Here is a 14477-nt window from a genome sequence, read left to right as displayed (position 1 = left end):
ATGGTCAAAGAGCAGAGCACTTACCACCTACAAAATGAGGTCACTGAAAAGTTCTCCAGAGGTGTCTCTAAGACTGATACGTTTAAAATAAAAAAAAATGCTAGTCAGTTTTTAGTCATCTAGCAAGGATCAACTGGCTATTGTCCTGGACTCTCTCTTTTGTACCTTATGATTTAAATGATATGGAAAATCTGGATAAAAATCTTGATATTATATTGTCAGCAGGGCTGAAAAAATATTAATTTCCAAGCCCTAAATACACTTGTTCTACCACCACCAGTTCTTAATACACCATTAGAGCCTGTGAAATTTCTGGAAATATTTAATCCATTCACTCACACAACAGGTCACCTCACATAATTTAAGTATTTCTTCCACAGCTTTGTCAAACAGCTGATGTCTATTGTTTGGCAATGCTGTGCAATCTCAGGTACCTGTTAATGGCTTTTACACAGATATTAACTAGGAATGCTGATAATGTGGAAGGCCTTATGTGGTAAGAGGGAAAGAATTGCTTGAGCAATGATTGCAGCAATCTCTTATTGTATCTAGTGATTTATATGACATCAATGACAAGCTAGGCTGATGGATAGTCCAAGGAAACTGAGGCTAGTTTTCCAAAGCTCTCTAGAACAGTGTAATAGGAATTTCTTCTCCCATAAGCTGAGCCTGGCTTTATTGCATTGTTGTTCCAATATGCATGCCAGCATCTGGCTAGCTATTCAAAGAACTCTTGCTCTGTAATTATTTCAAGAAGTAATTCCATTGGGAACAGCAGAATACCTGTACTACTGGTGAATCTGAGAATGACAGTGCTTCTTAAACAAGTCCTAGTGGTGTGCCTGAACCTAAAAAATACATAGCAATGGAATTATTTTATTTTATAGAGTCCTTTTCCTTTGCTACTTGAAAACCTTACTAACATTATGGAAATAAAATATGAATGGTGGGACAGGCTGTTAATACACACTGAGATATCATAGCATGATGGACTTTGAACCTGCCTTGAAGAGGGGGAAGGGAAGAATCTTAAAATGATAGATGATTCCCATAGGTTGTTTTATACTATACATTTCCCTGTACCTCAGTCTTAAAGAATGCATGTTAATAGCATGTTTGTGTGTCTAAAGTTTAGAATCGAGGCAATTCAAAATATTTTACAGCTCTGAACAGAGTTCATCCGTAGCATTTCTTTAAATAGTTGCCGACAGGAGTCCAACCTCATTCTGCTCCATGCGAGGAGTCCCTCAGGGACCTAGTATTCTGAACTTTGTTACCACTCAGGAGAAACAGCAAGTGAAACCCTCTGTAAGTAAAGGGTCAGATTTTCCAGCAAATGCTTTTTGCCTTTGAAGTAGCAGGATGTGAGAGGTGAGCAAGAAGTTACCTGCAGCTATTTTTGTCTCTGGCAGGTTCTTTGCCAGGGTTTCAGGTAGATAGTGGTTGCTATCATGCCTTTTTCTGCCCATACATCTGGGGCACTATTGCTATAGAAAGTAGCTCTGCTTGCTGCTGTAGGGAATCCCTCTCCCCATACCTGAGCATACCTCTGATACTAAACTCATTGCTCACTCTTATGAGCCAACATAGTTTGTGTCAGGTGACAAAACGTGTGTAGGATTTTTATTTTTTGCAGTTTATGTTGACATCATAAGCCATGGACTCTAAACCATGAGAAGTCAGGAAGATCTCAGCAAGTTTGATGATAACACCAGGCTTTGTGCTGCGGTTGACATGCTGGAGGGAAGGGATTTCATCCTAAGGGACCTTGAAAAGCTTGAGAGGAGGGCCCATGCAAACCTCATGAAGTTCAGCAAGGCCAAATGCAAGGTCCTGCACATGGGTCAAGGCAATCCCAAGCACAAATATCAGGCTGGTTGATGAGTGGATTGAGAGAAGCTCTGCAGAGAAGGACTTGGGGGTACTAGTGGATGGAAAACTGAATATGAGCCAGCAGTGTTCACTTGCAGCCCAGAAAGCCAACTGTATCCTGGGCTGCATCAAGAGAAAGTGTGGCCAGCACTTCAGGGAGGTGATTCTCCCCCTCTACTCTGTTCTCATGAGACCCTACCTGGAGTGCTGTCCTGCTCTGGGACTCCAACATAAGAAGGACACGGACCTGCTTGAGCAGGTCCAGAGGAGGCCACAAAGATGATCAGGGGGCTGGAGCATCTCTGTTATGTGGACAGGCTGAGAGAGTTGGGGTTGTTTAGCCTGGAGAAGAGGAGGCTCTGGGGAGACCTTATAGAGGCCTTCCAGTACTTAAAGGGGGATACAGGAAAAATGGGAGGGACTCTTTATCAGGAAGTGTAGGGATAGGACGAGTGGTAACAGTTCTAAACTGACAGAGGGTAGATTTAGATTAGATATTAGGAAGAAATTCTTTACTGTGAGGGTGGTGAGACACTGGAACAGGTTGCCCAGAGGAGCTGCAGCTGCCCCCTCCCTGGAAGCGTTCAAGGCCAGGTTGGACGGGGCTTTGAGCAACCTGGGCTAGTGGAAGGTGTCCCTGCCTATGGCAGCAGCGTTGGAACTAGATGATCTTTAAGGTCCCCTCCAACCCAACCCATTCTCTGATTCTATGATCTCTGTTGCCCAAACTGGATTTAGGTGAATCTGTTTACCTGTGTCTGTCCTCAGCTATATCTCTGACTTGACAAAAACTTCATAGCTGAAGGGAGAGGTATAAGGTCAGAAACTTCCTGGAGAACCAATCAAAGTGCATTGGCTTTTCCTGTGACTAATTCTTAGTGTTAAAGTTGGCTGTCATACCTTGTAGTGAGTTTTTTTTTCCTCTGCATCTTGTGTCCATGTAGGTTCATAAGGCTGATGTTACAGTTGTTGTGTTCTTCATCATGCCAGCAAAGACAAACAATTTCAATGTGGAAACCCTGAAAGGACAAGCAGTCCGGAAGCAGCTCTGGTAATTGCCATTCTCATGGAGGGCCTTGTACAATGAATTGAGGAGACATGCAAAAGTTTCTGATGAAGAATAATGGTCTTTCTTTTTGCTCTGCTAAAATTGAGGATTGTGGGCAATTAGAACGTATTTGTGGGGTGAAAGAGATGGGAATGATAAATAAGGGCAAATACTTATCTTTTTTTGACCTAGGTTATTTTTAGTAAACTTGCCTTGCTGGTCTTTGTAACAAGTTAGCAAAAGGTACTCCTTTTGCAGTGGCACACAGTTCTAGAAAATCCTGTGTCCTGAATTCTTCTGTTTGTTTCTGGTACTTCCTTTGGACATGCCATTGAGCTTCCACAAAATAAGGTCTACCTGCTAATTTATCAGGGTGAGCTTGTCTGCCAGTGGTGGGGAAAATATACTAATTACATGTCCTGTTTATTTAGAAATATGGAAATTGTACTGTCTAATCCAGCAGAATAACAGTTGATAGGAATTGTCTGTAATTTTCTATATAGCCTATAATAAACAATGGCCATACCCAAGCAGTGAAATGTACAGCTGTAAAGGGAAAATTATCACAGCCCTTCTCAGTAACAGTTTTTATTTTACAGCTTCCCAAACAAAAAAGCAAAGCAGGTTGCAGATTTAACCTCCACCTCACTTTAACTGCTGTGTGGTTCTGCATAAGAAAAGACACATATGGGATACTTCTGAACTGAACAACATGGTAAAACTGAAGGTTCAAATTCATAAAGAAAATCAGTGATGGGTTATCAAGGATTAATTTTGTTTTTAAAAAGTGAAAAATGCCATTTTATTCAACATATTTACAGATTAATTATCTAAGCAGGGAAATGGAAATTTGCATCTTATCAGGTGGCCAAAGCGGTTAAACTCTAAAGCTGGTCTTAAAGCAAAGGGTCTAAAACCCACAAGACATAGCTTCAGCTTTTATGCCTGTGTCTCACTGTGTTTAACCTCTTTCTGATGCCATTCTATTTTTATAAAATTATAGAAATCTAAACGACTTAGAGATCTATAGATGAAAGGCACCTTGTAAGAGGATACTATTTTCCTTGTTATCTCATTAATTGCCTCCAGCAGATGATCTCTGGCTCAGTTTCTGGGTATCAGTAGTCAAGTTGAAGTCTTTGATTAATGGATACTAAACCCTCACAAAAACAGTGACAGAAATAGTTTAACAAGTCTCATTGAAATCATTCAGCTTTTGCCATATCTGGAAAAGACAACAGATATGAGAAAGCTATCTACTCTCTAGATTATCTTTGGAGTCATCACACAAAAGCTTCTTGGGACTTACAGGAAATATTCTACCTGGTTACCACTCTGGAATTAGTTGTCCAACTCTGGCTTCCTAAAAGTAATGCATCTGAGCTGCCCACACTGGCAGTGGAGTGATAGTTCACATGAAATGATGTTTCATCCTATACCACTTCAGGAAGTGTATAAGATGAGTGAAGGGACGCACCCTCTGAAATGGACTCTCTGTGGTCGTGCGGAGGATCTACACAACTAGCTGTAGATGATTAAAGTGGGGTAACATAGCCAGTTTTTAATGAGAACTCCTTACTCAAGAACTGTAGGAAAATAATGTGAGTGAAGTGAGAAACAGCCATGCTTGCAACAAATGCTTTTGGTCTCTGCTTTGTCTTTTATATAAAGTAAGTAATGCTTGAATATAATACAACAGGTATCTATTAAAGAAATAATATATGGATATTAGAAAAGTTTAAATTAAATGAAATATGCAAAGGTTTTTCCCTGCTGTATCTCTGCTACGTGGTTATTTCTCTGGTACTCAGTAATGCAGACACAATAGTAACAGTAAAGGTAAACCTAAAGATGTGAAATCATGCAAAAAAATGCTGCTTCCAGTTACTCTTCCCACTGTGCTCTGTGAAAAGCAAAAGACCCTCTTCATCATCATATGCAGCATTATCATGGTCATAATCTGGAGCTCCTGGATAAAACTGCCTGATATCAGTATCACATAATAATATTAGATGATTTTAAGAATGTCACAAAAATTAAATAAATAGAAGTTGGCACTTATAAAAGAATAGATGATGGCTGATCTGGGATACAAAATCTCTTGTTTCTTCTGCTTCTGAAAAAGCATTCTACCCTATCTGGGTTAAGTTTTGGATATTGCCCATGACATGATTCTATGAAAATATAGTAATGAGGGGACTAGCTTGCTGGGATTCAAATCAATTTGGTTTGACGTTTAGCTGCTTTAAAACTCATCCAAAATTGACTCATTCACTATTGTGTCTATGTGGGTTGGGAGAGCAACTAAAAACAAGTATGTGGATTCTCAGCTTGGTAAAGTTTAGGATTTCACTTAACAAATTTTGTCTTAGCCCAAAGTATAATTCTTAGAAATCAGAAAGGCAGGAAGAATTCCATGAAGTGGGTGTTTTACTCAAATTGAGAGTACATTTGCTATTTTGACAACAGCACTTCTTGCTGTACTTTCAAGTTATTTCAACTAGGGGCAGGATAATATAAATGACGTTGCATTCAGAACAGTTGTTCACTGGAGTTAGTTCTTAGCTAAAGTCTAACATTTGTCTGGCATAGGCTTTATTATTAGCTTAAAACGTGGCTTGAGCTTTACAAACAGTTGTTTGCAAACTAGTTTTTGGAAAACTACCTTTTAGTTTATGGCAAACTACCTTGTTTTCAAAAGTCTTTGATTTAGGAAATAGGGCAGAAAATTAAAGGAGAAGATTACTTTAAAATCCCTGTTTGTTTAACTCCTATATCTTACATCTTTCTACTAGGCCAAGTTAAACTGGAAATATCTCAGTCTTGATTAGTATCCAATGTTAATGGTCATGTTTCTCTATGTAGAGTCATATATATGCTCTCTTTTTTCATAGCTGAGATGGTGTGGTCTACTGATCAGAGTAAAATATCAGAAGTAATGACTAGTGAGGTCTGTTCCAGGCTTTCACAGTGCATTCATCTTTGGATACAGGTCAAATCCTCAGCTGTGTTGAAATCTGTCAGTATGGCTGCTGGCTGGATAAAAGAGCTTTGAGAACCAGACTTGTATCTGTATTCTTGGTTCCGTCAGTATACATGAAAGCACAATTTAATTTCCAACAGCAGGAATCTCTTTTATTCTCTTTGTCCTGGATTCTCCTGTTTTATACATATATAATATTTATTTATTTTCCTAGGGACACTGCACAGTCTGTGAAAGAAAAGTTTGGAAAGAAACTCTACAATGCACTGCTAAAGTGAGTATATAGGTTACTCTGCCTTGCAGAGACACATACTGAGATGGCTTGCTTGTGATGTTTCTGTGCTTCTACTCTTTGTGTAAGAAATTCTAGCATCCATAGGAAGGGCACAGGAGAAGTATATGGAACCCTTTTTCCACATACAGGTTATTTGTTCAATAGGCAAATCAGATAAAAAATTCAAAGGTACTAGCGTCCCATTATGAAAGAGTCTTAAGAGACATGAGGGATGTCTAAGTAACACAAAGGCTTACTCACTGTCAAAAATGAGCTACATCAAGATTAAAAAAGCACCAGAGACAAAGTAATTTGTATTAGTGATTTAGTCACATCTTTTCAAAAGACAATTGGAAGTGAGTGACCCAAAGCACAGATTAGATGCCTGGAACTTCATCAAAAACAAGGTGTATCTGAAAAACAGAAAAAAATAATTTTTTAGCTTTTTTGGAAGCTAATTGAAAGGTCAGCAACTGTATGGGAGAACAAAATGTAGGCAATATAGAGGGGGCATGAAGACGAAGGAAAGATTCTTGTTAACATCAGCAGACTTCAGATCAGAGCTTGTTTGACGTTTCTTCATTTTCTTTATACAACTGATAATAAGTCATTTGGTAAAATAGGTTCTATGTTGCCTCTGCAGAGGAGAAATTCCAGACTTGAACAAGATTTTTGACCGAGATGATATAACTGTTATGAAAAGAGCCATCTTTTCAACTCAGGTCAGAAAATGTATTATTTACACTAACATCTAGTATAAGTTATGAACATGACTATGTACAAGGATGACATGCATGATATGCATGCATTCAAAAAGTTTTCAGCAATTATACTTCAGTAACACTTAAAGATCAGCTGTGATTGTTCTTAATGAGAGTATGACCCAAACATTCTTTTGGGGAATCCATGGATATTCCTCCAGTAAGATGCAGGGCACCAGAATTCCTAATTATTTTCTTCTGCACTGTGTGAATTTTGCGTAAAATCAATCTCTTAAGGATTCATAACATATAGACTAAAAACCTTTAAATGGTAGGCCTTTCTAAAAGTTAGTACAAATACTTTATTTTGAAGTAAATGAAACAAGTCCTGTGACAGACTTTATGGTCTCATTTGTGTCTTTAGTTTTGTAGAAGACAGCATTATATGATCATAACTTTCCTTTCTTACCTTAAAATGAAAGGGTAAAAATGTATTCAAATCAATGACAAAATCTCCCACTGTCTTACACTGACCTTAGAAAATGGTAACAGGACCCTTTGCCAACAGTTTTTTCTGACTTATGGATTGCCTTTTCTCTCTTTAGCGACACTGCCTGCCTCCAGTGACCACCCACAACATGATTGATGATAGCAATGATCCAATCCTCAATACCATCCGACGCATTGGCCTTTTCAATAACCGGACAGACAGAGTAAAGGTACATTTTGTCATATTTATTTCACATATAATCCAGACAGTCTCCGTCTGGATTGTTAGCATGAAGAGTGCAGTCAAATTCTGATAGGCTGTATTGTACTAATATACTACTTTCCTATTCCTCCCTTTCCAGGAATGACAACTAGTCATTTCACAGATATCCTCTGTTGTTTAACCAAGTTAATTTCATGTTAGAATCTGATGTTAGGGAATTGTTTTCATTGCTGCCTCTGTATTGAATGAGGAGCTACTAGTCTTGAAATCCAGAAAGTGCCACAGGTCATTTGCACTCAGATATAAAACTCTGTAATAGATTAATTTTCTTAAAACTGGAAGCCCAGAGTTTGAGCACAGACATTTCTGGAGTATTGGTTCATCTCTTAACAGCATCCTGACACAGCATTTGCTGTAGAAGGTAACCAGGGCTTTGATCCTGAGCAGAAATACTCACTGTTCATGCTGTGCTCATATTTACATCAACTATTGAAGCTAAATGTATGTAAATAAATTCTTTCTTTACTTCCATGTCTATCTTGCCAGACCACAGAAATTATCAGATACCACTTTCATAAGTCTGCCAAACTTTTTTTTGATCTGGCAATCTCTGGTATTCTTTCTGTTAATGGTGACTATCTTATCATCTATCTATTCAAAGTGGAACCTAAAATTGCAAATTATTCCTCTTCCAAACCTTGTTTTTAAAGTCAGATCCACAGAACCTCTGACAATGACATATCATTTGTTCTCAGTCTTTTGGCTTTTAAATCCATGACAATAACTGGGTAAACATTTTCCTCAACTTCCTAGTTGCTTCTTCCTGGCTTAACATATTCTCTGCTAAGTGTGTGTCTCCAATATGCTCTGAGAACATAATATGGTCATAATAAACTCGATGTAACAAAAGTAGGGTGGAAGGATGTATTGTATAGAAATGTAATTAAAAAATCCTCAGAACTAACTGCTATAAATCATTTGAAAGCGAGTAGTATATAACACCGCAGACACCTCTTCCTGCTCAGCAGACTTGATTGGCTACGTATTTGTCAGATTTGCACAAAACTCTCACTACCACTGGAAAATTAAACAGGCTTAATACTTAATGAGCTGAATGTTAGGGACAAAAATTCCATAAACTTCAAAAGGAAAGTAATTTTGAGAGATGTATGGCATATCCATGCAGAAACAGTTTGCATGTGAAAAGTAGCCTTAGCAATGCCAATGGAAAATCTTGTTTGATTCACTGGGATTAAATAAGATTGCATAATGAGTTTACAGGCCATGGTTGAATACATTCATGTGTTGATTTATTCAAGTGAGTAGCATGACTATATTATTAAGAAAGGATAAAAGCATATCCTTGACATGAATAATGGCTTCAGTATGTTTATGTGGGGAAAAAAGCCCAGAGAAGGTTAAACACTTCCCTCACACTTCTTCCTCCAAAGCTGACTGGACAGCATATACAAGGCACTTCTCTACTTAGCAGTGGAATATGGAACATATGCAGGCAGTGACCGCAAGCCCTGCTGAGTCATGCAGGTAAATTAACTTGGATCCTGAAAATGGGACATCAGCCTAAGTTAGTATTTTGTCTTTTAGCAAGATTAATTAGCCTAGGCACAGGATTGTGAAGATGGGCTTGTCAAAATTCTATCAGTTCTTGAGAGATCCATTGAATACCATAAGTATTCCTGTATTGCAGTTGGATGCAGTGAAGTTCAAAAAGTGCTGTATCCTCTGGAGGCCTCCTCTAGAAAAAGATATCCCAATACTATGTACCTTGGTACAACAGACCAAGAAAAAACAACTTATTATTGCTAAATACCCCAGCCTTATGCATAATTCTCAATGCAACATGGTCTTCCTTGATCAACAATGATAAAGCTGAAGACTTGTCCATAAAAAGGGTTCATTTTCAGTACTGTTTCCAGGACAAGACTGCACACAGGCATGATACATTTTAGTGTGGAAAGTAAATTAGAGAACAGATGGTCAAAGGAGGTGTTGGCCAGATACTTAGGAAAAGACCAAAGTGAAGAAATTGTTTAAGCTTATTGATAATTAAAATATATTGATGATGGTTTTCTTTCACCTCTAATGTAAGTTTTGAATATCCAGGTGATCTTACATCCAGAATTTCTTTCTTCGACAAGCCCGTTGTTGCCCTTGGACTATGAGGAGTTTGTTAGAGGCTGCCATCTTGGTGTATTTCCATCATACTATGAACCCTGGGGTTACACTCCAGGTAGGCAATCTATACTTAACTAGTATTGAAAGATGAATATCTGTTTTGCTGATGCAGGATAGCTTTGCAGCCAGTTTCTTCTGGAGTGCTGAAAAAACTCTTTTGGCTCTGTTTCCTCTGCAGTGCAAAGGTCTTATTGCTGGTAAAATTTGGGGCCTGGGTGGTATAAAATGGCATCTCCTGACTGACAACTGCTCACATTTGTCACTGCACTGGACCCTTTCCCATACTAATATGTAATCTTTTGTTTTTCTGTGGCTTTAGAACAAAAAAACAACAACAACAAAAAAATTAAACCTACTTCTTAACTTGATTCCAGGATTTTTAAAGATATAGGGGAACGTTCAATAGTAAAAAACAATAGGGCAAGAAATCTGATGCTACCAGCTGACATAGTTCAGGGGATTTAATTCAAGATAACAAGTTTGATAGAATTATGTAATACCATACTAAGATATTTACCGCAAATACATGCAGTGGTAGAGAATGTCACAGAATTAAATGGAAATTTCAAAAGATACAGAGAGCATATAGTTTCTGACTTTAAACATTTGACCCAGATTTACAAAAGGCACTTAACACCAGATTAAATCAGTCAAACTATGAACTTGAATACCTATTGTCCTGGTTTCAGCCAGGACAGAGTTAACTTTCCTTGGGCTGAGAGGAAGCACAGCTGGAGGGCTGGGCGTGAATCGATCATTGGAGTATTCTGTATTATGTGACATCATGCTCAGTATATAAGGGGATGGTGCTCTCAGCGTCCGTTTCAGTTTCCCAGTCGGCGTGGCAGAATTTCTGGTCGAGTCAAAATCACTGCTGGGAGTGGGCTGCATACTGGTCACTGGTCGGTGAGCCACTACTGTGTTTTACCTGTTTGGACTCACTGTTGTTACTATTGTTTTTTTTTCTTATTCAACCTATAAATTTCTTTTTTTGTCCCTCCCCTATTTCACTGGGGACAGGGAGGAGTAAACGACTGGCCATGTGGTGATCGGCTACTGGCCAAGTTCAAACCAGGACAGTCTTTTTGCGCCCAATGTGGGGCTTGAGGTTTGAGATAATGACAGATCGAGATGTAACGTTCATTGCTTGGCTCCTTAAGATTTTATCACCTTATTTGCAATATCTATTTCCCATGCTGTTGATCACCATCCACAAGAGTTGGGTTAAGATTTTGGTTTTGCTGTACTATGTAATGCTGATCTAGGACAGGATGCAGTCATCGGTGCTGGGGCTATTGACAACTGCATTTAAGAAATTCAGGACTTTCAAATATCCTTGGAATGCTGACATTAACATGGTTGTATTACTGCTAGGAGCCAATGTGTTCCTGCGTGTGGTTCAGGTTTTGTTCAGGGTTAAGCAACTATTTAAGAGTATCTAGAAATCTACCACAAGGTTGAAGAATTATGAGTGGCTGGGGGTGTGAAGTAGCATGGGCAAGTACCTAGCAGGCACCGCCGGTGTATTGGAACTTCAGTCCCAAACAGGTGTAGAATCCTGAAGAACTAGTAAAATATTTGGAAAAAGTATGTTGTCACCTGGGTAATTCCAGAGAGCACAGCTCACTGCAACATGCTGGGGCATAACCCAGGCCTACCGAGTGCTATTAAACACTGTTCAACACCCTCAAGAGGAAGAGAAGGGCTCTGGATCTGGTAGTAAAGTAACAGAAACTGCAGCCACTACAACCCCGAGGAGAGGTGCTGCAGCTGAACCAGAGAGCCAACCCATGATGGTGTCAGGTGCTTCCATACATAAGAAGAAATACACAGGAAAATCCCCACACAGTGTACAGGGTGATGATGAACCAGGCCCATCACAAAAACAGGAGGAGGCAGAGCCAGTGATAGTCACCTGATCCTTATCCCTGAGTGAGTTGTGAAACACAAGAAAAGATTTCAGCTGCCATCCATGTGAGCAACTCATTACCCGGCTGCCGAGGTGCTGGGATAGCAGGGCTGGTAGCATGGAATTAGAGGGTAGGGAGGCCAGGCAGCTGGGATCCCTGTCTAGGGAAGGGGGCATCAACAAAGCCATTGGAAAGAAGACACAAAGTCTCAGTCTCTGGAGGCAACTCCCATCAAGTGTGAGGGAGGGGTATCCCTTCAAGGAAGATTTGTATGTCATGCAAGTAAGTGGACCACTATGGAGAGAGGTATTCAATACCTGAGGGAGCTAGCTGTGCGGGAGGTAGTTTACTATGACCCAGATAATGCACAGCTCCCACAGATCCAGATTAAGTCCGATGCACCCAGCCCATGTGGAGGAAGTTTGTATGGAGCACACCATCATCATATGCCAGTGCATTAGCAGTAATGGACTGGAAAGACGAAGAGGGACCAACAGTAGAGTAAATGGGTTGCATTAATCACACAATGGGCTCAAACAGGGCGCCTCAGCCATCCAGGAATACTGGAAGTGATCACAAATTGGCCAGAAGGCAAAGATTTTGAAATGGTGCCAGAGGAAGAGGTGATGCGTGCTGAAGAGGTGCCACCATATAATAAACTACTGGATAATGAGAAGTGATATGCCCTGTTTACTGATGGGTCCTGTCACATTGTGGAGAAACATCAAAGGTGGAAGACAGCTGTGTGGAGCCTCACACAACAGGTCGCTGAAGCTGCTGAAGGAGAAGGTGAATCGAGTCAGCTCACAGAGGTGGAAGGCATCCAGCTGGCCTTGAATACTGCTGAGCAAGAAAAGTGACCAGTGCTCTGTCTCTATACTGACTCATGGATGGTGGCAAATGCGCTGTGGGGGTGGTTACAGCAGTGGAAACGGAGCAACTGGCAGCAAGAGGAAAATGCATCTGGGCTGCTGAATTATGGCAAGATATTGCTGCTTGGGTAGAGAATCTGGTTATGAAAGTATGTCATGTAGACACTCATGTACCCAAGAGTTGGGCCACTGAAGAACATCAGAACAACCAACAGCCGGATCAGGCTGCTAAAATTAAGGTGGCTCAAGTAGATCTGGACTGGCAGTGTAAGGGTGAACAATTTATGGCTTTCTGGGCCCATGACTCCTCAGGCCATCAGGGAAGAGATGCAACAAGAGATGGGCTGGTGACCGAGACGTGGACTTAACCGTGGATGTTATTACACAGGTAATCCATGAATGTGAGACATGTGCTATGATCAAGCAAAACAAATGGTTAAAGCCCATTTGGTATGGAGGACGATGGTCAAAATGTAAATATGGGGAGGCCTGGCAGATTGATTATATCACGCTCCCACAAACTTGGCATGGCAAGCACTATGAACTTAAAATGGTGGAAGCAGACACTGGATGGTTGGAAACTTATGCCACGTGCCACTGCCTGGAACACCATTTTAGGCCTTGAGAAGAAAGTCTTATGGCAGCATGGCACGCCAGAAAGGATTGAGTCAGATCATGGGACACGTTTCCGAAACAACCTGCTAGACCCTTGGGCCAAAGAACATGGCATTGAGTGGATATATCACATTCCCTACCATGCACCAGTGTCTGGGAAAATTGAGCATTACAATGAGTTGCTAAAAGCTACACTGAGAGCAATGGGTGGTGGAACTTTCAAACACTGGGATGTGCATTTAGAAAAAGCCACTTGGTTAGTCAATACCAGAGGATCTGCCAAGCAAGCTGGCCCTGCTCAATCAAACCTCCTACATACAGTAGATGGGGGAAAAAGCCCCCATAGTCTGTATTAAAAATATGCTGGGGAAGACAGTCTGGGTTACTCCTGTGTTGGGTAAAGGTCAACCCATGCGTGGGATTAGTTTTGCGCAGGGAGTGATTTGTGTTAAAGGTAGACTTATAGCTCTGTTTTATAGACACCAGTTTTATTGTCATATGAGTGACAGCCATGTAGATGGCTTTCAGCATTTCAAAGGCTAGAGTATTTACTTTACCTGCAGGTATCTTAGGTTAGGCTTAAGTTCATCAGCAAAAACTCTAAACCCAAGTAAACCGTTATCCTTACTCACATTTATGATAGAAATATCTACAAAAATGCATATATTTCTTAGTTTTATAAAACTGGCTCCACATCTACTTTGAATGCAGTCCTGAGTTAATGATGGGATTTGTTGTGTTCTTTTTCTTGCTAAAGGGACCAGTTTACAAACAATGAATATCAAAATACAAAGTTCAACACACTGATGCACTTAAGAGATTCAGTTTTGTAAATAGTTGTGAACAACTAATGAACATATGTGTACAACAGGTTTCAATTTAAAATCCAAAGAAACAGTCCAGATCATATATTGGGATTATCTGTTTCAAACATGAATTCACAGAGAGTCCTCAGTTTAGGTGGTGGGAAACAGAAAGATATGTTCACAAAAACAGTGTGAAATTTTCTCTTTAAAATCAATCTTTCTTTCTTTCTTTCTTTCTTTCTTTCTTTCTTTCTTTCTTTCTTTCTTTCTTTCTTTCTTTGTTTCTTTCTTTCTTTCTCTCTTTCTTTCTTTCTCTCTTTCTTTCTTTCTTTCTTTCTTTCTTTCTTTCTTTCTTTCTTTCTTTCTTTCTCTCTCTCTTTCTTTCTCTCTTTCTCTCTTTCTCTCTTTCTCTCTTTCTCTCTTTCTCTCTCTCTTTCTCTCTCTCTTTCTCTCTCTCTTTCTCTCTCTCTTTCTCTCTCTCTTTCTCT

The 14477-nt window shown here is 39.8% G+C and overlaps 1 protein-coding gene across 4 annotated transcripts in view; it reads left to right on the top strand.

Moving 5' to 3' along the window:
• Nucleotides 1-14477, top strand: part of GYS2 (glycogen synthase 2) — a 49701-nt gene that overhangs the window by 29993 nt on the left and 5231 nt on the right. For all 4 annotated transcript variants that reach the window (XM_026864836.1, XM_026864814.1, XM_026864825.1 and 1 more), the window contains 5 exons: nucleotides 2817-2923; nucleotides 6118-6177; nucleotides 6821-6899; nucleotides 7484-7597; nucleotides 9715-9841. In XM_026864836.1, the coding sequence (XP_026720637.1) occupies nucleotides 2817-2923; nucleotides 6118-6177; nucleotides 6821-6899; nucleotides 7484-7597; nucleotides 9715-9841 (487 nt within the window). The remainder of the gene's footprint in view (nucleotides 1-2816; nucleotides 2924-6117; nucleotides 6178-6820; nucleotides 6900-7483; nucleotides 7598-9714; nucleotides 9842-14477) is intronic.

This window comes from Athene cunicularia (assembly GCF_003259725.1).
Source record: "Athene cunicularia isolate RWA chromosome 1 unlocalized genomic scaffold, athCun1 chr1_part2, whole genome shotgun sequence".
In the NCBI taxonomy this organism is placed as follows: Eukaryota; Metazoa; Chordata; class Aves; order Strigiformes; family Strigidae; genus Athene; species Athene cunicularia.
The sequence above is the reverse complement of the archived record's forward strand: the minus strand, read 5'-3'. Positions and strand labels throughout refer to the sequence as shown.